Genomic DNA, 23,775 nt, shown 5'->3' on the forward strand with positions numbered 1-23,775 from the left:
AATATCAGCGCAATAGAGTCCAGAGTAGTACAAGCCTGCATAGGACCTGAAGTTAGATAGATATGCTTTTTTTAGATTCCTCGTATTTAAAGATAATTTGTTCCTTATGGAACCTAACCCTCTGGGATTTACTGCTGTAGTTGAGCTGGTCTGAGAGTAGGCCAGTCAGGGATTTCTCACCCGGAACTGCATCAGAAATCAAAGTTAGAGACGAGCAGTTAGCTCTGTAGGTGCAAGAAAACGTCATTGTATCCAACAGCATCTTTTCAGCCGTGGTCTTCGTCCTGTCAGACCTTGGGTCAGAACTCCCTTCCTGCAATGGTCCGCCGCTTCCCTTCCCTGCGTCTGATTCACACAAGCAAACTCCTTGTTTTTCAACAGATCTTTTCCTCATTTGTGAAATGAAAGCCCTGTAACTTGGCTTGGAGCAGCTTGTTCCTCTGAATCTAATTAAACAGCCCCAAAGTTTTAGCTCTTGCACCTTGGAGCTTTTCATGGAGAACTCCCTTTCCCTTTCTCTAGAACGGCCCTGTTATCATTTTAATGATCCCTTTCCCCAGGAGTTCTCACCTCTGTTTCCCTGGAAAAATTAAAGAAAATCTAATATATTGATACAGATGATCCATTTCATGTGAGTCAGTGACACTCTGACCGTGACAGTACCAGAGAATTCATTGCTGCAGGAGGCCATTGCATCCAGTATTAGTGGCCTGGCTCTGAAAGGGTACTGGGTAGTTTTAAACCCTGTTTCTACCTACCTGAGTTAAGATAATGAGGGTAATCTAATATTATGCTTCAGGGCTTTAGTTACCTGCCTATGGGGTTCAGAAGGGAACTCTGCTTCCAGGGACTGTGCAGAGTTTAATTGGCCAAGTGCTTTATGATTTGTGTTTTGTTTCCTCTGAAGCCTCAGGTATCGGCTACTGCCAGAGGCCAGATACCAAGCTGATGACGCTCAGATTTTGTCTCCTTTTAATATCAGTGGGCTGCCGGGCAGCTACACCAACGTTTCAGCTCCCCCTCTCCCAACTCCAGATTTATGCCATCACCAGAGGAGGAGCTTTCTGGCTTTCCTCCAAAGCCCTGAAGAGAAAAAGCCATTTTATGTTTCACCAGCACAAGCCACAAGTCAGCTGGGATTTTAAAACTTCTAGAAGAATCTTGGCATCTGTTATTTATTTAAAGAAAACAAACTGATCTTTCTCTGTCAATGATCTTTTTGACCATTAAAATTAAAAACGATCAGAATCGCACATATATAATTTAGAATTGTGTATTTGGGTAGGCTCTTTTTTTTTGTTACTCAAAATCTAAGTTTAAAAATATATCACATAGATCTCCCTTGTTTAAGGATCCCTGCTCTTTAGGAAATTGATTTTGCTTATATCAAGGCTCTGACAAAACTCTGGCATCTCTCTTATTATCTATAGGCTTGGGATCAGTGTTCTACCTCACAAATGGGGTTTTATCTTCATCTCCAGTGGTCTGTGTGGCTCCTATTTCTTGGTCCTTCCAGTCGCCAATCTGTTTATCTCCTCCTGAATTATCTGTTGTAATTAGAATACATTTTCTCATCTCAAGGGGAAACCAGCTCCAAATGAGTATTCTAAAAAAGCAATTACTTTTGATATTAGATATCTGTACATAAAACCACAGTATTTCTTCCAATTAAAAAGCACTAATGAATTTTGTGTCTAGAGAGGGAGTAGCCTACGCAATGCTACTGTTTCTGCTAAGCCAATGAACAAAAAATTAGGCCTGTAAGAGGGCTGATGAAGGCAGCAGTGGCATGTGTGAAACACCTTCGAATAGTAGGTCAGGGAGAGAAAATGGCTCTGCAAGGACATATGTTCCTTTTTTTCCCCAACAGGCCTATTGTATGCATTGATGGACTTGGTCATTCTCCACGTTGTGCCAAGACAATTAACACAGTTTTTCCTACTATGTTTGTCTCCTACACCTGGCCCTCCATTACGCATTTTTCTTTGTATTTCCTCAGATATTGCTCGCCTCTTCTTCAAAGTCTTAAGTCATGCACTAGGAATCTTGCTTTTGGCATAGAACAGCTTTACCAGAGATCTCCATGTGGACTTCTTCCCTCTGTAGGCACAGGAGAAGTTGTGCCGAGCCTTCTCAGCGGGAAGCCTGTCTTACATACATCAGAACTGCCATCTTTCATCATCTCAAAATAACCTGAATGAGTAGGGAGCTTTTATTACAAGCTTTTCTACAAAAGGAATCATTTGAGAAACATCTTGATCACGTTATTTTGGAGAAGACTACAAATCCTGTCTCCAAGTTACTTTCCCGTAGGCATCCTCTCCTTTTCATCCCCAAGCAGCCATCTGTGTACGGGGGGCACGTTGGGATAGAATCTGCTCAGTGGGATAGAAAAGAAGATCCTCCAGTGGGCTATGAAACAACACGTTTTCTTGCTTTTATGACAAGGATGAAATCCGCAGGCCACTGTTGCACTGCAGCCTCCGCCTCTCTTGCTGATCAACATTGATAGCGAGCTTTTTGGGGTAGAAACTGTCTTTCTGGGCTCATGCAGCATCTGCTACAACAGTGTCCTGAATCTAGACTCCACGTAATGAAAACATGAAGAAAAAAAGCTGTTCTGGCCAAATTCTGTCCTGGTAGGGCTTTAAGTATTAATACATCAATATGGTAGGGGCAGACTGTGTAGGATGGAATAAGGGTCAGCTTCTAGCCCAGATGCTGATAACAGCCCTGGACATTTTTATGGCATTTTCCATCTAATGTACTTTGAGCACTTGACAGCTATTCATAGGCTGTGCCTCAGAATGCTGCTCTGCAACCGGGAAACGTCCCCATTTTAAAAAAGAAGAAGAAACATGGGGCAAAGCACGTAAAGGGTTGGATGTTAGTTCTCTTGCCAGATAATTTGTCCTAATCTACATCATTTCTAAGGCTCTTGATTCTGCACTCTCTCTGCCTGACTAGCTTCTGTGGGCAGAAGAGGAACAGCCCTCCGACAGGCAGAGCTGCCAAATCGCTTCATCCCTTCAGCGCCGTTCAGCAGTCTTCTCACAGATAAATGTCTTACAGGATTGTCAGGCAACTGTGGATGAAGGTTGAGAAACACTTTCAGGCTCCCACTCGAACAGAGAGAAGGGTCTGGAGATGAGGTAAAAAACCACTGCACCACCTGGTTTCTAAAAAGGTTGCACATTAAATGCTTCAGCTTTACAAGTTATTGTACTTTTTTCCTTTTCAAACCATCAGCCACAGGATACTGTTTGTCTTTTCTCTGGTATATCTTCAGAGATACTTGGGACTGATACTGGATACTAGGGGACATAAATCTTTCAAGCAAGCATGCAGCAAACTTGATTACAACTATAAAAAATAGGACTGTATTTTGGATTTAAGATAAATGGAAGTGCTGGAGTCATTTAAATTGGATGGGGTTTTGTTTGTTGCCCTCCTCTTTGCAGAGAGTTGGAGCCTCTGTGTCCCTGTGGAGCGTGATTTGGTGAATGTTTCTGTATGTAAAACTAATCTCATCCACATACAGCATTCCTTCTAGCTCAGAAAGAAAGCACCTTTGATGTGGACAAAATTCAGATCAGTTCCCTGGGCAGCGAATCTTATATATTATGTAAGCTTACTGCAGGGTGGTGGCAGGAGAAACTGCTTTGGGATATGGGAACTTGGGATATGCAGAAATTAAGGGCCAGGCTCTGTTTAACATTTAGATTGAATCATGAACCATTCACTGCTGACTCCTCATGCTGCATTCTACCGTTTGCAAAGCTGACTGAAAGAGTGTCAAATAGTGAAATAGTTTCAAATAAGATTTTTTTCTGGATACTGTTGATCCTTGTGCTTGCAACTGCAAAATGCTTTTACTTTTCCAGGTTTAATTTTGGTGCACTGAGCTGCTAATGCATTCAGCAAATTTATGCCTGTGGGACAAAACAATTTTTTTATATTCTGCAAGACAATTATCGCGGAGAGCTGCTCTTGTGCAGTATTTATGGGAGTCAAGGGAAGAGGCAGATACCTATTTTGGCAAATATTTGCATGGGATCCTTTGGCAAAAATGAAGCATACAGCATGGAAGGAAAAAGAAAGCACAGGCTGTGAAAGTTGCTCAGCATTTTGGGAGAGTCAGGGTGGTATCGTAGGATGGAGAAGAGAGAAATACCATTCTACTTTTGATGCCATATGATACTACCCCACACTGTTAGCTCCTGCTGGCATCACTGGGAATCACTGGACAGAAGATGCTTCAGCTTTGGCCAGAGTGGGCCTGTGTTAGAAACTGAGGGAGGCTGCTTTTTAATTTCCAAATTAATCACACAGGACAAGAATTCAGGCAGTCACTGGTTTTGATTTCTGGCTCCACCATGGTATCTTGTGTAATCGTGGGGAGTTCCTTAACCTTTCAGCAGATCATTTCTGCCCAAAGGTGGGCAGGATGACTCCTTCCAACCTCAAGGGGCATTGGGAGTCCAACCTCACCGGTGTTTGGGAGGCACTGCCATATTTCAGTGACAGTTGCAAAACAGCTCCACATGCTGTAACCTTCTCTACAGTGGGGGTTGCTTTGTGTTCAGTAGCCCAGTGAAAGGACATGTGAACCAATACAAGCTACTGCAAAAACATTATCCTGGAGCACCTCAACGGCTAAAGTATCCGAGGTAGAAGAGTTTTGTCTATTTCTGAAAAAGAGATCTTTTTCTGATACTGCATGTCAAGCCCAAAAGCTTATTTTGGAATGTAGTAAATAACTTGGGTGCTTTTTTCCCAGAGATTTCAAAATGTTTTGTAGAAGTCGTTACTGCTGCCATTTTGAAGTCTCTGTATGTCCCTTCTTTGTCAAACCATCTGGCTGGTGGGACTCATCAGCTCAATTTGGAATCGAGACAAAGATCATGGTACCTTTTCTCTCGGCTCTAGCAACTGTGCCCCATAGGGACTTGCTTAGCCTCCCCAGGATGTCTCCTCTAGCACCCAGTATGGGCAACGTACTGAACTGAGCAGCCGATCAGAGCGTCCCGGGGCTGTGCTAGGTGTGTATGAGAGGCAAGGCACTGTTCATGCGATTGAGCCTCTCTCTGATATAAACATGTTATTTTAGAAAGCTTGTTCCTCTTAGTTATTTTTAGAGATCACTAAAATGGAACTATAAACAGCAAGACAACTGGTGAGCTGAGACCTTTTGCTTAGTGTGGAACAGCTCGCTCATATTGCTCTTTCTTCTTCCTCCTCCAACCAGCTGCTTTTCTCGTGCATCTGCTTCGCTCTAACACGCACTGTTAACTTCTGAAGGAGGAAGACCAATTTTTTCCTCCATGCCTACAGATATGCCAGTCAGTGAGGCTGTAACCTTCATCTGAAGTTTCTAGTTGCAACAAAACAAGATTACAGAATTAGCACAATACAGTAATTCAAGATGGAAGCATTAGGGCTGATTCATTAGATGCAGTTAATTTAATACCTGCTTCCAAAAGGGTGCTTTTGTATAGAACTAGCTTAAAAAAATGTTGTAAGCTGAGTCTTGTTTTAGCTATGTTACTGAACCTATTCTAGAGTCTATGAACCCTTTTCTTTCAAAAGATATAACTGGAAATGCTAAAAGTCAGCTTTGTCAATCTATGTAGAGTTGCTATTGCCCCTGAATTCTTTTTTTTTCTTTTTTTTCCCCTTGGTTAAACTAGGATCTAAAGATTTTTATTGCCTTACAAGGTATGCAGGGATGTTTTCAACTGAGAAATCAGAACTGGAAAAGGAAGGAAACAACTGTTTTTCTGATGAGTTTTATGTTTCCTGTTTAAAAGAGAGAGAAGTGTTTCAGGGGTTGCAGGTAAAACTGCTGGGTGACTATGCCAGTTTTCTTAGAAGGAAATGTTTTATTCCCTCCTTTTAAGGTGCTAGGAGCCGGAGTACTTTTGTGTAGTTATTCAAGAGTGCAGATGAAGCTCAGAAGTTTGGCTTTGGAGCCCTTCTCAACCTAAGACCGAGACGGGTCAGCAAGGGCATTTTGGAGATTTTGCAGCAGTTTTGTCAGTGCTTACCAAATCTGGTGGCATTGGTGATGGCGCTGGCTTTGTGATTGTGCCCAGCATCCCTGGTACCACCTGGGCAGACTTTTGATGAAAGAGGGATGAGGTGTGGGAGCAGAGCCACGGCTGCTGAAGGGGGGTGGCCTTGCCAGAAGTGGCAAGTCAGCCAGGAAAAGGCGAAGAACAGACCTTTGCTATTGTGAACGTGGATGTTTAATTATTCTGTATTACTTATTTTTATTTTGAATTGGCAAAAGGTTAATTATGTCTAAGAACCTTGGCTGAACCTGATTTACAGCTGCCTGTAATTGTGTTGCAAATAAAAAAAAAAAGAAGACACTAAAATAATCACAGATGTAGTTTGAGCTTGCTTTTGCCATAGTTTCTCACATAAATCTCTTCAGTAATTTTCCCACTGTGACAGGGTTTATGGTGAAAAATAGGAGGTCTCTTTTCTTCCTGGAAAATTATGCATCCTGCGGAGTAATTAATCTGGTTAAGAAACTAAGACTGGTTCATTCTTCTCTCCATTCTCCCAGCAAGTTCTTTCTCACACAGAAATCTCTGCAGTGAGAACAATAAATTTGAAATGAGTGACAGACACTAATTATTTGTGACCTCATTGTCATCTGTGGTGTTGAACTGAGTATGACTGATCCCAGCGTACAGGCTGTAGATCTTTTTAGTCTAAAAAATTAAAGAAAAGACAGCTTTAAAAATAGCAGCTCACTGGGCGTTGCCACTGTTGCTCCCTCTCTCCCCTCTCTGCCCATCACCATTTCAGAGCTGGCAGCGTGGTTTCAATCCTTTGCTCTGACACGAGCCACAGGGGTTACACGATCAGCAATGCTGCTGTACCCTGCCCACAACGGCTTCACAAGCCATGGAAAAAAGGGTGAAATGGGTGCTAGCTAGAGCCATAGGCGGGCAACTCAAATACAAGACGAGGATCTGGAATTCTGCAGCAAGCTTTAAAAGAAGAAAACAGAAAAGCTCTCTCATCTGATCTGCCTTGGTTAAAACCCAGATATATGCTGGAAGTTGAACCAGAAGCACTTCTCCATCTGTCTTTTTTAGGTTTTATACTGCTCCCCATCTCTGTAGGACCTGAGCACCCAGCGTATAAAGTCAATAGCAATTGTCTCTCTGCCAAGCAGCAGTATTTCCAGAAACGTATCCCTTTCCCTGTTGTTCCAGTAGGCGAGATCCACGGGAATGAGTTCTTCTATGGGCAGTCCCTGGGTTTTCGCTGAGCAGAAAACACCCGAGACGTCAGGCACAAATAGCTTGTTCTTTGCTGACTCCCTGTCTTTGGCAGCCCACCTACGCATCCTGCGCGAGCACTGCCGTAGAATGTTTTCTCTTTTTTCACAAAAGGCTGACCAATGCAGATAACTCTGGATTTGGGGGTTAGCGACTTATGATCTTGACTTAGGTAGTCATGGGGCAAAGCACTCTGTTAAGGAGACATTTGCTGAAGCAACAGGTAATCCTTTGAGATGAAAAATGCTATGCAAATGTTATCTTATTTGAGACATAGTTATATTGTGTCTAGCTAGCCAACTAAGCATTGAAGAGCATTGCCTGTAATTGCTGAATTTAACACACACACAAACATATATATAAAATATACTATATTCATTGGTCCTAAGAACTTCTAGAGACACTTCAGTGCTTTTCTTGCACAATGAAGCAATGTGATATCATTTATTTAACTGCTGCTGTATATTGGCCAATGTTACTGCATTGCTATAATAACTGTCAGTCAGACTAGACTACAATTTGGGTAATGAATGGGGAAAAAAACCTCACAGCAATACGTTCTGAGAGAAAATCAGACATAGGATGACTCTTTCCTAGAACAAGATCAGATTATCAGCATGAAGAGCTAGAATATCAGATTTAGGAAAAAGGTATGTGAAATAATTGTCGTTATGCATGGTTTGGAAGGCTATCTAACTAATCCTCTCATAAGAAAAATAGCAAACAAAGTGCTTGATGCTTCCTGTGAGTTGAAAGTTTCATTCTCCTGTTACTTGTGCCATAAAGATGCAACTGTTTTGTTCTGTAAACTGCAAGAGCATATAGTATAAAGAATAAAGTTTTCAACTACTGGAATCAAATTGTCGCTTAAAGTCAAATGAGCACGCCACATCTTGGAGTGCCTTTCATCAAAGCAGGTCAGTTAACTTTAATGAAGTCGTCTTCAGTTTGCTTTGATGTAACATCAGAAGCCAGCCCAGATGATTCCAAATGATCAGCAAATAAATTTCCACATTGCAGTCTTTCAGGGATATAGGCTTTATGAAGTGTCTAGTTTTCTGGATTCGTTAACTTCTAAAGTGCTTAATTTAACTTCCTTTTAATAAGGCCTGCTTGTGCTTTTCTTTTTTTTTGGAGGGGACTGGTGACTTTTTTCTGAAACTGAGCCCCCCTTTGAGATGCCGTATATTGGGCAAGTAAAGCAGAGGCATGCAGCATCACTGCTTGCTATTAGTGTCTTTCAGGTCTAAGACTGTACCATGCAGGAAGATCAGGCTGCTGTGGTTTTCCTTTTGGGAGGGGAGAGATTTAGAGTCTCAGACATGTAATTTCTGTAATTACTTAAGCAAGGACTAATTGTCAGACCAGGGATGGCAACATTAGGCCCTTCTGTTCTAATTTTTCCAAGGAAGTAATATTAAATACTAAAGCTAGTCAAAGTGCCAAATAGCCTCTCATCCTAAATTGGAACAAAAGGGACAAATGTTACAATTTCCTTCAAAATGAAGCTCCCTAAAATATTTTCAGAAATATTTAATGTGTATTGAAGTGCTTCATTTAGTAAGGTAAAAGAATTTCTGTTGTTTGAAATCATTAACTGCAACACAACTCTTGAAGAGTTTTAGTCACGTTTCAACACTGTGTTGTTCTCCATTTTTCTTACAGAAAATTGTTTCGTTAGAAAATTCAAATAGTCCTTCTCAAATATCCCAAATATCATGATATACATTTTTTGCTTACAGCTTCTTCCTTTGCATGACCCACTTGGAGACTTGATTATATCAATTCCTAATTGTGAGCCTCCCTTGTGCTAGTTTCTCCCTGTCCCTGCAGAATGCAGAAGTGTAATACCAGCTGCAGGTTATCACTTGATGCTAACCCAGTCGCTCTATGATGATTGCTGCAAGCAAGAATGGAAGGTTCTCAGACGTTTTTGAAGCAGTTTTAGTGGAAGAAAGATTTATAAGGTACATTTCCACAAAGAAGTGTGAGCAATAGAGTGGTTTGTGATGCATGAAGTAAATTTGTTCAGTTTTTAGGGACAAGAATACTGTTTTTCAAGAGATCACAGTGGACCAATGTTAGTCATTCAGAGTAGGAACTCTCAGTATGTTTGTACATCAATAGCAAACTGTAGGCATCCTAATATTGGTAATAATTAAGATAGAACCAGTCGGGACTACACTAGAGAACGGCAACCAGTGTGGTAAGTCCTGTCCAGACTCAGCACGCTCAGTTGTGTCTCCTAGTAAGCAGCAATTCAACAGTGTGACTGGCTGAAGAAGAGAGCTCTCTACTGATACCACGTTCCCTTGCCTTGAGCATACCTTTTATTTTTCCTAGCATTTTGTTTCACTTACAGCTTTGAAGAAGTTCATTATTGATTAAGCATCAGTATCAATCCCAGTAGCTCAGTGTTTTGTGTCCCAGTAATACAATACCCTAGAAAAAGATGCTGTTTCGAAGCTTCGTTTTTCTACTTTCTCCTGATGGGTGTGTGGCCTGTGGGGTTTCTGCTCGTGTCTCTGTTCGATCTCCCTTGCTAGTGAGACCTGGAGCTCTCCTCCCACACACACACACACCTATAATGAGACCACGGCTGCACGAGCCTCTTGTTTTCCCCTCTTTTCAACAACTCACTAGGCTTGAATGCTTGGAGCTATCTGAATTTTTCAAAAGCTCGGCCATGCCAAGAATGTTTTTCTGTAGGGTGTCCTTTTTTTTTCTTCTTCTGCCCTCCCTCCTCCTGCTAAGACTCATGATTCACTCTGAGACAGTTGAGCATTTCAGTGCATGATGATGAGGAACATGAAGAAGACATCAAAGACACAAACATAAGCAAGGTCTGTCCTGACTTGGGATCACTGATTGCAGTATGAGGTGTGTATTTTTGTAAGCAATGTCTGAAATTCAGTACCAAAATTCCCGAGTACTGCAGGTACTCAGTCCTTTTATGTTCAGACAGACTATTTGTAGTGTTGCATTTAACCTTAGCACGGGATTTTCTTATAAGCACCTACAGTAGAAAATGCTAACTTTACTCTTTCAGACCACTGATGAACCACTGTCTCTCTGTTCTGTCTTATAATTAAGCAGAGATGATGACGGAGCTATAACAAGTGAGGACAGTGTTAGCAATGAGGTGCAAGAGAAATTCCTGCATGAGGGACTAAACTGTCCCAGACCTTATTGTGACTTGGAAAAGCCAGTCCCAGCTTTGTACTGCCTTGCATGTCTGTTACTAGCAAATGTGGACAGTTTCTTTCTGTCTTTCTCTTTAATTGTTTAGTTGAAATAATGACATTTTCCTCTTGAAAAAGTCTTAATGTGAAAAATGTTGAGCAGGTTAAACTCTAATTATTTTGCTCTGCATTGTAAATGATTTGGAGGATATTTGCACGTTTCTGTATGGTATCCCCAAGACTATTATAAATAGCTTTTTCGCTTATAATGACCTGTTGATAGTGAGCCTTTTGGAAAGAAAAGCTTTGACATTAAACACAGGATATTTGAAGAGCTTATTTATGAGAATTCAGCACCAAGTTAAATGCCTGTTGCCATGGAAGAGGTTCTTGGCATGTGATCATATGGGCATTTTTTATGTGGGTTTAGTTTTGTTTTACATGTATTTTTGAGTTGACCAGTAATATACCCGTGAATGAAACTTATAAATGCATTGTTGACTGGCTGATATCTCAGCACTAAGTAGGGCTAATCGTTTTAGTTCAAGTGTGTCCAAACTTTCTGATCCTATAAGCTGTATAGAGCTGAGTATCTTACATAATACGCATATTTCATTCGTCAGAGATCTGAGGGACAGAGGAAACCTGGAGTAATTCCCAGGTGAGAGGTAGTGTCAGCTCCCTAATAGTTCTGGCACATCTTTGTGGGAACAGGCTGGGCAAGGTGTGCAGTTGAGCCCAAATGACCCATCTATTGACTCGCATAGTGAAATTAGATTTACCCAGAATTAGATTCCCACCCAGCAGCAGCTGGTGACCAGTTGCATAGCTGTATTCCCAGCATGGGAACCAAACTTGAACCATTCAAGAGCTGCAGGTGGTCTTAGAGCCACAGAGCAGATACCTCAGCTCCATCACTTGTTCCAGAATGGACGTTAATATGGAGTTAAACTGGCAGATTTACATACGGTAGAAATTCAACATATCTCCCTTAAAATGAATGGATCTGTAATGGGCTGTACTGGGAAAGGGCCTGGCCTCCAATTCTTATGAGGAAAATTTATCTTAATTATCTTAAGGATAATTAGGCATTTTGGAATGTTTGGAAACAAGAATCCTGTTTCCAGGGAAAAGGTTTATACAGGAAAAAGGAGAAATCGTGAAAGCTGCTAATTGATTCTTTACAGTTTGTTCATTAATAATTATGCACTGATACTACAAGATGTGTTGATATGGACTCAGTTTGAAAAGCTGAAGATAATTTCCACAGAGCCATGGGGGTTTCAGAGCTGAGTTTCATGGGAGTTCAGATCTTGTTTATCTAAAAACATTCTGTGGTCACAGAAGAAGTTAGATCCATTTTCTTTATATTAATAATTTGATTTTTTTTTTTTGTCTTTTTCATTTAGGTCTGGCAAAGCCCATGGGATTAGTTGAAGGTCCAGGAGGCTTGGGCCAGGGGGGAATGGCTGCTACCCTGAGAGACGATAGCCATGAATCAGAGACTAAGTATGAAGAATATGGTTACAATGCCCAACTCAGTGACAGGATATCGCTGGACAGGTCCATCCCTGACTACAGACCAAAAAAGTAAGTTGAATTCCACATTATTATTAAATTTGATTGATTGTCGTTCTGTTGATCCATGGTGGCATTCTTCTCTTCACACCCCTTCCTGATTGGAGTATGGCAGCAGTTAGCCACACATATACCCCTGAGTTTAGTGAAAATTAAAAAGACCGACTGCCATCTCAAGCATGAAGTGCCGTGTTAAATGCATAGCTAATTCTGTAATGCATTAATATGTACATTCAAGGCCTCAGATCAAAAACTACATCAGGATATCGGTGCTTATTGGGTTTGGTTCACTTCGAAAAAGCCAGGTAGTGCCAACTGAGCCCACCATCAGAGGCGGGAGCCTTAGTCTGTGCTTCTCGTAGGGAAGGTGGGGCAGTGACCACAAACCCTTTGTAGACACTGGTCACTTAAAAAAACCAACCCATCAAATCAACTGCCTTTTCTTTAATTGCATTTGATATTCTTAGAATTGTTTAGTCAGGGTTTACAATGTGCTAAAATATGAACTAAATGTAACCCATTGGGGTCCTGTAATTGCAATAAGATTTTTTTTTTGTCTTTGGAATGTGTGTTTATTTTTATTCTAGTGTTACATGCCTGTGCTATGTTTGACATTGCAATTGTATATCTAATATTTATACTGATTTATTATATTTTGTATTAAATGTCTTTAAAATCTTCCATATTTATGGAGTTATGTATCTTCCAGATGAGACATCCGCACTGTCATTGTACGAATGACAATCAGTAATGTCTTAATGCAGAGGAGATCAGCAGGAATGCCTAGTTACTCTCAGGAGACAGAATTGAAAAGAATACTTAATTAATTTCTAATAATAATCTTCTGTTTTAAAAGACCCACTGGGGCTCCTAGGCAGAACTGAAAGTTAAATAAAAAAGTATCTTATTAAGTGACGAGAAAAGTTTAGCCAAGCAAAACAGCTGTGCTCTATGAGTAGATTGCAATTGAATTAGGATTTTAGGCAGTTCAAGCTGCCAAAAACAAAATCTAGCAAAACAAAACTTCAGCTTAACTACAAATTTCATTAGTTGTGTTACATATTAATCTAATCTCAGAAGTATTGACTCAGCATTTGTTGTCTCGGACACTTGCTATACAAAAGAAAACCTAGATAAAAGAAGTGGCAAAGAGAAAAAAATCTACTGCTTTGATATCACAGTGGTCTCATCTCTCCATCTTTCTTAATGTATCATAAAAATCCATCATGGAATTATTCTGGGGGAAAAATAGTCCGTAGTTATGCAAATATTTGAGTTGTGCATCAGATCTGGTCCAAAGACCCTTAAAATCAGTGTGAAGTTTTTCAAATGAAAATCAGTGAGGTTTGACTTGGCCTGTTATTAGCTGCTGCGGTCAGGTGGATAATAAATGAGAATGCTCTACTAAAACCAGGCCAGAAATACAAAAGCGATGGTTGCAGAGCTTGAATCTATCTCAGCAGCTGTCAGAAGCATGACAGCATTTGCAATGCAGTGATACTTCACTTCAGATTATACTCTTCCACAGTTTTACGTGGAAGCTTTGATGAGTGATTCAGATAAGCTTTTTGACGTGCTCATTTTGGGAATCTCATAAGGCCATGCTGCATGATTAACTGTCTGACTTACTGGGAGAACTGCCTTCCTTGTGGTGTTTTGACACTTGTGAGGTGGTTCTAGTTAGGTCTAGATGCTAGAATTGAAACACTTGTTTCTAGATACTTACGAGTCACAGGAAAACCCTTCAGACTGAATTTGCTATGAAAAATGAGTGAAAGTTTGGAGAAGGTAGCAGCTCTTACTCTATGAAGAGTTTTATCCACTTGTATCAAAGGAGCTTTGGCTGCCATTTCATTGCCATTTTCTGTTAGAAATTTCTGCTGTCCTCACGAGCAGCATTTTTTGTCTCTGACCCCTTCAAATGCACAGCTACTCATATACAGTCTCTCTTGGGAGCTCTCACTCTAACGCTGAGAGGCACTTTTCACTCCCTACCCTATCAACCTCTTCTTATCCACCATGTAGTATCACATCTGCTTACCTATCGGGTGATAGTTGTGCATCATAGCCGTAAGGCAACGCTGAGCTTGACTTTCTGTTTGCTCACTGTTTAGACACTTCTCTCTGACTATATATTGGAGAGAACTAAACCTCTAGATCTTCGAAATAGGCTTTGGGAAAACCACTCTTGTTTTGTCCAACTTTGTATGCTGACTTGCCCAATGGTCTCATCTCTCCGTCTCTTGATAATAGCTCTCACCGCTGAGCCCTTCTCAGTCTGCTTGCCATTTATATTCATGTCATTCCCAGAACTTTTCATTTTTAAAAAGGGAGCACTTTTCATTTTTAAATTGAGAAGCAAGGTAGAATTAATGTCCAAGGCCATGTACAAAGTGCATGGCCAGTCTATGAATAAAAACACTTATCTGGATTCACATTCCCAAAGTATTAAACCATGCTTTCTCCCCGTCCTGGCTTCCATTTAAAATGTTCAGATCTATGTATTTGCACACGCCAGTAGGTATTAAAGATATGAACCAGGAAAATTTATACTCAAGTGTGCATTGCATAGACACAATTTAGGAAAGTAAACATGATTTTGCTATGCAAATGTGGGACTTGTAATATTCAAGACTTAGTTTTCTTTTTAAAAGAAGTTTAATCAGAAATATTATCTTTTAGTTAATTTTATTTTTGAATGCCTCCCTTATTGTTGTCCAGTCTCTTATTCTGGTAGAATAAACCTTTTGTTCCATCTACTAGTCTAGCTACAGTAAACATTCAGCAGTTTAATTGCTTTTCAGGAGGTATTTTCATCCCCGCAAAGTAAATTAAAAAAGCATGTTACACTAAAGAGGTGTACAGTCAGACAGCGTGACCATGAAGGCTCCTAAATTGGAGTCACCTCCATGTCCTTCCGCTGCAGTAAAGTCTGCAAGCCTGGGTGGGTAGTCGTACTCTCGAGATGCTTTTCCCATATGCTTGCATTGTGTTCTGCTTTCCTACCTGCTGCTGCCAGTGCAGATATTCCTTTTAACTCAGAAGCCTTTTCCTTAAGACAGGAATCGCTAAGTCAGTACAGGAGACAACAGCAGATTTTGTGTGTGTTGTGTTTGTGTGCCAAATCGAAGCAATGACAGTAAATAGCTTGCTTGCAAATACGGTTCACACAATAATTACAAAATTATAGTTTGATCCTAACATGGTGCAATAAATATGTCTCAGCTTTTTCTTCTCTGATATTGCACCTCCCACAGCTTGAATGCTTGCCCTGTCTCTATGTGGAAAGCAGACAACCCTGGGGAAACAGTTCGAAAACATAGTGTGAATCGGTATTTCAAGCTATGTTTAGTTTCAAGAGACATGTAATATAGAGAAGTTGCAATTTTGTTTTATAAAACAATGCAAAGCCTCCCCAACAGTTTGTAAGTTTATTCAGTGTGACCTTGAACACTATTTTCATTTCTTGTTGGATTTCACCTACATCAAATGGGCTGATTTTAAAGTCGGGCTGATGATCTTTCCATAACGTATTATGTAATGGTGACTTTTTGCCTTGAAGCAGCTGAGTGCTCTGAGAAGATGCAAGGACCAAGTAGTGGGAATGAAATGTGTTTGAGTTCAACATCAAGGAGAATACTCAGGATTTATTATGGTTGATTGATGAGTATTTAGAAATGTTCAGCTAATTATCCTAGCATTGGACTGACCTGAGATTTTGCTTCACATGCTCAGTGGGAAGTGGTCTGTTAAAATACATGAAAATAACTCTAAAATAGTGGTCTGGTTAGTACTGACTGTTATTAAATATCTAAATTCTAGAGTAAATTTTTTGGTGTGTATGAAATCTACATGAATGCCAAAAGAATTTTGCAGGATTATTTTTGTTACAAGGGAATTCATAATGCTTGTGATGGAATTATTTTCATCCCCTGTCATACAGGGACATATCAAGTTTGAAAAACATTTCTCAAGTTGAGGGCAAGCCACAAGAAGAAGGGGCAAGGAAAGTAGCACAGGTCTCTGCATGTCCCTGCTGCAGCCCCATCTTTGTTCCCCGGTGTGCTGAAGTTTTGCAAGGGCGATACCACCGTGGAAAATACGTTGCAGAGAGCTCAGGATATTTAATGTCCCGATCTCTTTTCCCAGCAGTAAAGTATTAGCAGGACTCTCTAGCCCTCACTAACATACTCTATTTCCTCTGTGCAAAGGAAGAAAGAGAAGCTTCTCTTGTAAGGAACAGGTTATTTTTCCCTTGGAAGCACACGGCTAAACTAGAACTTGTTCTGTGGTTCTCTGGGAAAAGTGTTATTTAATGATGAAATGTTATTGGATTAATTTCCATTCATGTTCTTCCATATTCAAAATGAGGGTTGTGATCACATGAACCTGAGTACTTAGTGGAGACAAATACAGTGTTGTCCAATGATTCTTATGTCTACGTGTGGGAAAGCATAAGCACATGTATTTGCATCGATTATCTCTACCAATACGTGTAGATGTAGAATAGCCTTGAATCCTACCCATGGGAATGCTGTGAAATCTGCTGGGCTGTGTGCATGCCTTTCTTACCACAGTATCAAAGAGCCAATATTTGACTGATTAGTCAAAAATAGATTCTGAGCAACACAGCTGAGATTTTGATAGAGATCCCACACTTTCAAACAGAAGTGCCCTGAGTCAGCCACCTAAACCCCTGCGTAGTCATTTGTCTTCAAGTGGCGTAATTTGTTAGGGGTACTGAGAGTAGAGAAAGCGAACGGGTTTAGCTGGAACAAGCTGTATTGCTACAATAGGCGTCAGGAACGGCAGCAGCCATCCATCTGCCCTTTTGGGGGAATAACAGCCTTCACTGCTGCCAGCTGTAGCACAAAATATAAGTCTGTGCTCCAGTAACAAAGGATCGTACTCAATCCTTCCCAATCATGCATGAAGACAGAGGTGCTACAGCCCCATATGACAGTAGATTTTGACTTTATCAAAGATGAAGAACGCAGAAAAAGCCAAAACCTTAGGGAACTTCATTCAAAGGTGGGGGGGAAAGGCCCCCAAACTTACAAAAGCTGTTTGTTATACAGTGTGGCATCCTGGAAAATTGGGAAGTGTCAACTAACCAGATGCTTTCAAACATAAGCATCATCTCTCAGGATAACATCAATTCCCCTGTTTTTTCTGGTGCACAGTCTGGATCGCAAGAGGTTGAATTAAACAGGTTGAACACCTGTAAATCTGGCATTTTCTAACTTTCTATCACTTGACTTTGCAACTTAAATAACTTCTGGGGTTTCTTTACATGCAGGACACGTCCACACATACGCACACATACACTTGTTAAAACCACTTTCTGTGATGCATTATGCATACTTTTGAGAAAAGTTAATATGATCCCGGAGCTTCCATAAGGGCTAAATTAGCTTTTACAAGAAATTGTCGCCACTTGGTGAGGATCTTTAATTTAAGTGATCTTTTTTGTGCAACTTGATGCTGAGTGCATTGTGGCAGTTCAGTGATAACAATAATACTAATATATGGATTCAGTCTGCTGGCTCTATCAGCCAAAGAAGGTATTTCTTTGTGTTATGGTCATGGATGTTTGAATCGAGAAAATTCAGCCCTAAAGAACGAACTTATTGATGCTGAGGCAACTCAAGTCTTTAGCTATAAAGAGGAGAGGAATCTAGGTCTAGAGGAAATTACTTTCATTTATTCAGTTCTCTTATAGAGGCGAGCATTTTCGTTGCTTGCTATAGACGTTTCACAATAGCAAAGGAATTACATCTCTAGGGCTCTGAAATGTAATTAATGGTTCACTCCACTCTATACCTAAGGAAAAGCTTTTTTTTAATTACCTATCAAAAAGGATTCTGGAATTGATCAACTAGTGCTATCAAGGGGGCAGACTTGGTAAATAGACCTCCGATTTGTTCATTCAAGGGTTTAATAACAGTAGCTAGTATGAGGCCAGTAGCTAGAAAACAGCCTTTCTGTCCTTCGGTGGCCGGTGAGCTCAAGCCTTTTGAGAACGCAGGGAGCTCACCTTTAATTTTGACCCTTTCTTTTGGCGGTGGAGCTCTGTGGACTCTCTGTGATATTTGAGCCATCAGTCAGCAGCTCTCTCGAGCCAAATCATGTATGTGTTTGCAAGTTCTCTGTCGTGAGAGGAGGATCGGGGGCAGCTCCTCTGCCCGGCTGTGTTGGATGTCCCTGCAGGAGCAGGGCAGGAAGGCAGATGGCTTTCAAAGAGCATCAGCTTTTGGATCAGTGGATTGGAGAGGGCTAGACCTGGTATTATTTGATTTACTCCACCTCTGCAGCTTGCTCTGCCTTATGACCCACTTTTCAAATCCTCTGGGGACACTGGGTGTTCTCTGCACTGCTTAGAAAAAGGACACAAGGATCTCCAAATTAAAACAGGCTGTTGGGGTTCTTCCCAGGTTAACCGGAGTGCAACGTAATGGGCCCCTTTGCAAGGCATATTTGAACTGGAACAGATCCAGAGCTTTTCAGAAATCAGAATTTCTGATGAGCAGAAAATGGCAACTGAAAAAAAACCTCTAAAAATATTTTGTGTCAGGCTGACACAATCTTCTGTGAAATTATTATTTAAACAAAATGTTTAGACCAATGAAACATACAGTTTCCCATGAAAAATTTAGTTTTAAAATAATGAATTTTCTATCACTAGCTTCTACCAATACTTTCAGATTAATGTCAGGTCACAGTAAAGTGAAACATTAGTTAAAATTAAGCATTTCCTTTTTTCAGTTGACAGTGTTTCACAGTCATAGTACAGGCATAATATTTTTATTTCAATTAGACTTCTTTTTTAATAGGAAACTTTTCCACTTTTTTTTTTTTTGCATCTACTCTGAATAAATCTAAAAACCATGGTAAAATTTTGGAAAACCCATTGTGGCCACTCTGATTGACATAAGTTGACATAGAGAGAAGGAAAAACAGAGACAGAAAAGGGAGCAGACGGAATTAAATTATCTCTGGGCAACAGATTGTGATTGTTTATTGGAGGAAAATTGAGTAAGACATGAAACTAACTGAAGTGTTTTCATTGCATCCCAAATCAGTGTCCAGATGTGGATTTTGAACAGTGCAAAGGGGGCATGTGTGTACACGTGCTCTGGGACTTTATATAGATCTCAACCAGCTTTGTCAAGTTACGCAGGCTGGACATTGTCCTCGGGCTGTGAATCCCCTACAAATAGCACAGGCGCCTTTACGCACGCGTTATCCGTACGCAGAATTGACGGTACAGCTTCATAGAGATGTACCCAAGTTTGAGCTGACTTTGCGTCTTGCCCCAGAGCAGAAGGAACTGGTGTGGACCGAGTAAGTCCCTGTGCTGCTTCCTCTGGGGAGAGCTGGGCTCTGACCAGTGCTTGGTGGTGTAATTCTGGCTGAGCTCGTTTGGGATATCAGTTGACAACCTAAATTTGCTCATCCTGTTGCCTCTGGGCCAGTTGTGCTTATTTGTGTATCCCTGTGTATGCCAACGGCTTATCGCTGCATTTCGGGAAGCATTTCCTATTTGGCTGTAAAGGGCTCAGACTGGAACTGTGTAAAGCCCTCAAAGGAGGGGAAAAATCACCTGCTCCTTTGGCTGGGAAAGGAAAGTCCCTGTGAATCACAGGTACCGCCAGCCAGCCCCTGGCTTTACACCCAGGGCTCTTTATTTGTACTGTACCTCTGTAGTCAGGTCACCGAGACCTGTAGTTGTGACTTGACCCTGTTTACGAAGGTACTGTAGGTCTTCTCCCAACCCCTGCTGGAGGTCTGCTCATTTTGCATAAATAACGATGTATTAATTGGAACATGGGCTCAAACCTTTGTCTCCAAAATCCCAGGTCACCATTAGATCTTTGAATATTTAATTAGTTATACAATGTTAAATTGCTCCAATGAGAAGACTGAGGAACAGACTGACACTGTGACAATGTTTCCCAATAATAATAATAAAAAATTATTGAGAAACTTTCCAATCAGTTTTTGAGGCCATCTGATCATCAACAAGGTTCTCAGACTGCTTTTGTTTGTGCAACAAGTAGGGTAGGACCATGAGGTAGGACCATGAGGCTGCCCAGGTTGCACTACAGTAGCACTCTGCCTTCTGCTTTGTGGTGCGTAGGGGTTGGTGACCCCCGTAGGCTTTGGGAAGACAATACCAAAGCTTTTTGCGGGACATGGCTTCTAAGCAGAGACTCCCCATGAGCTGGACTCCATGCTGTCTCCAGAGTAGCAGTGCCTGGACACGTGGCAGTATCTCGCAGTTATTTCTGATACTCGATAGAAGTTTTCTCTGGCTTTTCCCATTAGATATGTTATTGATTCCCTTTTGTTTAGTGCTAGCTAGGCTTTCCAAGTAAGTAGTGACTTTAATTATACCACAAAGCATATAACATAGATCTTGATTATTAACACTGGCCCATGGGATAATGAAAAGAGGACCAGCAAGGCTAAATTAAAAAGAATCATAAAAATCACAAAAAACCTTTTGAAGAAACCCATCTTATATTCAAATGCAGTAATTTTCCTCTCGTAACATTTTTGCAGTGTCTTTGTGTATATTAACTGTTGAAGACAAGTTCTGCATGACTGTCAGCACTAATAAATGTAGATTTAGTGGAGGCTGAATTTGATTAACTAGAGAGCATGAAAAATAACTGATTGCAACGTTGTGTTTAAATGCAGTAAGATTGGAAGCCATTCCCTGCAATTTGTCTGCACCAGAACGTACTCTTGAATACATGAATAGTTTACCTAAGGTGGGTTGCATAACATTGATTAAAAATTATACATCTAATTTAAGGTGATCAACTTGCCTGCCTTTATAGTCAATGGAGAAGAAGACATGGTAGCACTGCTTATGATTTATAGTGTGTAATGTCCTCTGGAGGTGTCTCCCTCAGGTACCTAGGACAGGACAGCCAGCTTAAATAGGATTTCAGATGAATCCAACCCAAAATGTTAAATGCTCCAAGGCATAAAGAAACAAGAGAGAATTTCTGTATTAGCCACAGATGTTGAAGAATGACCTGCCAGCATGGACAACCTGGGTAAGGTCCCCACCCAGCAGCTGTGGAGGCAAAACTGTGGAGGCAGCACAGTTTTCAGCTAGGAGGAAAAGATGATCAAAAAGCTTTTTGCATCCCTCAGTTTTTCTTACGGATCATGAGACTAAATGTGCCTCGTGTGACCTGCACATTTACGGGTGCCTTAAAGATGATTGCTTTTTTTTAAAAAAAGTATGTTTTGGAGACTGTAGTAATTTTCTGAACTTGAAAACAGCCACAATATTTTCATAGCAGGAGTATTTCCTCCTTAAGAAGAGCAATTGTGGGGTGCTGTCTTCAAATTGCGTATGCTATTCTTTCACAGGTAAATACCTGTCCATAATGCAGAAGCACTACTGAGATCCAGCCATGACTTGCAGCTGTGTGCTGGCATTTTAAAGTTTCTTTCATTTCCCTTTCCCGGGTCCATGGCTGATTGTTGCCCACTATCAGGTCCAGGGCGAAAAGGGATTGCTGTAGATTTCTGAACTGTCATGTTATGTTACACTCCATGATATCACATTACAGGATAAAAAGAAGTAACAGAACAAGTCAGGCAATGAATTCAGGGTGGTATTTCTTTTCCTTTTACGTTTCCTGACATCTCTGTTACGCTACACCCGATATCCTTCTTACAGCTTTGAAGGAGTTCTTCTAATGGTTTGAGGTGAGCATGTTCCCCTTTTCTTTCTTAAAACGTGCATGCAAATTTAGTTCTGCTGGCAATGTGAGATATCTGTTATCTCCAAATGCTTTCCTGCTGTAACTTTAAAAATTAGCTAGTTTTGGTTCCTATTTTATTTGGATAGGTTTCATAGTATAAGTAAGTCAAGGTTTCAAGTCAAATAACATCAAGGTGTTGTTGTTGTTGTTGTTTGTGTCTTTGTGATAAAAACATGAACAGGCCAAAATGTCAGACAATTTACTCTTCTGTCTGAAATAAAACTGAATTGTGAACTCCAAGTTGATGCAGTGTTTCATTTTAATAGTGTCAGTTCTTGCTTGTTTTGCTTGTGTCTCCTGTTTTGAGTGAATTTAGTGCTAATAAAAGTGAGAGACTCTTAAAACTAGCCAGAGCCAGAAGTACCTGACAGTTGCAGGCCAGCAAATGTAAGCTCCCTGTCTTGGTTCGCTTGATCTAGATGCTTTCCAAGGTTTTGTTTCTCTGAAACAGCACCTGCCAGTTAGGTTGTTTGATAGTTTTATGATGTTGAAGTATGGGGCCTCTATTTTCTGTTCCTCCAGCTTTCTGAAAGATTCTTGGCTTCTGCTGTATTCCTTCTAAACCTTCTGCTGTGGTCTCAAAACCAAATCATGGTCAAACCAGGTTGCCTTGCTGGATGCAACTCCAAAGGAGGTCCAGGGACAGTTGCTTCCCGTGCAGTCTGTGCACTCTTTTCGCTAACTTTCTACCAAACCAAATGGCTGTCTTAATAAGAAATCATTGTGCAATTTTGGCCTGCATCCTTTTGACCGCAAGAAATCCTGCAGCAGCTGAATGTTACCACCTGGAAACTTCTCTTGAAATGTGGTGTAAGCCCTGAGGAGCAGGAGCTCCAGGCCTGTGCCTTGATGCCTCCTTTGTAAAGCCAGCGCCAGGCTGATCACTGTTATTTATTTCTTGACTGTCCAGGCACGTTTAAATAACCCTTGTGAAGCAGGCATCATGCAGTATGTGTTACTAAGCCTCAGAACTCCAAGGTGGTGTAAAACCTACTGCCTATAGCAGAAGATCAGGGTCTAAAATGTGGTGTAAAATCAGATTCCTGATCTCTGTGGTTCTTGATGATTCTGTGCATTGAGAGGAATAGTCTTGTGAGCACTGGGGAAACTCAACTGGGAAATTTCATTTTTCACACAAAACTTGTGATGGAGCTTTTAAGTAGCTGAAGTATTGTAAAGGCAGGGTCACTGGGGAAACGCACGGCATGCTCTGTGTTTCTAGTATATTTTTTTTTCATTCAGTGTGCAAGTCAATGCTCTGTCTTAGAAAGATTACTAGCCTAAGTCTATAATTAATGAACATTGGAGGCAAAGTTACTCTTTGCAAAGGAACTTGATATGGGCTGCAATTTCTTAAGTTAAGAATCCTCTGTACATTATTCTGACCACCTCCTGTGTATAGATTAGCATACACATGAAAATAACGCTTGGAAAATACTCCAAATCAGTGTGTCTTATCTCCTGTCCCCAGAAAGAAAGCTGGAAGGCCTTTGCTCAGCAGAAGGTTAACAGTAGTGACAGAAGAGGAGGCAACATTCTTCTCTGTTTTCTGTAGAGAATTATAATATAGCTCATATATTGTATAGGGATCTCTTAAGCAATGACAAGGAGCCATTCAATGGAGGAGAGCTGGCTACCCAGCACAAATGTACATCTCTCCTTATATGTCTGAATTAAACAGAGAAAATGAAGACAATTGTCACGCAGACATCAGGCAAAATCCAAATCTCCTTGGTCTAAGAAATGCACCTACAATTTTTCGTGGTGATGGAGTGGCAGGATTTACCAGTGAGGCATTAGGCAGCTTTAAATTAGAGGAGATTTCATCTCTGTGTATTGCTTATGCACAAAGCTCCCTGTTTCTCAGCTTCTAGGAATGAAGCCCTCTGGAGTTGCATTTTACCTGTGTGAGATGCCTTCAGGTTGTCA

General features: G+C 40.8%; 1 protein-coding gene across 1 annotated transcript in view; it reads left to right on the forward strand.

Annotated features, from left to right (window-relative positions):
- Positions 1-23,775, forward strand: part of GALNT9 (polypeptide N-acetylgalactosaminyltransferase 9) — a 151,945-nt gene that overhangs the window by 16,040 nt on the left and 112,130 nt on the right. Inside the window, exon 2 of the mRNA XM_075168068.1 lies at positions 11,890-12,070. Coding sequence (XP_075024169.1) covers positions 11,890-12,070 — 181 coding nt within the window. The remainder of the gene's footprint in view (positions 1-11,889; positions 12,071-23,775) is intronic.

Source organism: Calonectris borealis, chromosome 18 (assembly GCF_964195595.1).
Source record: "Calonectris borealis chromosome 18, bCalBor7.hap1.2, whole genome shotgun sequence".
NCBI lineage: Eukaryota > Metazoa > Chordata > Aves > Procellariiformes > Procellariidae > Calonectris > Calonectris borealis.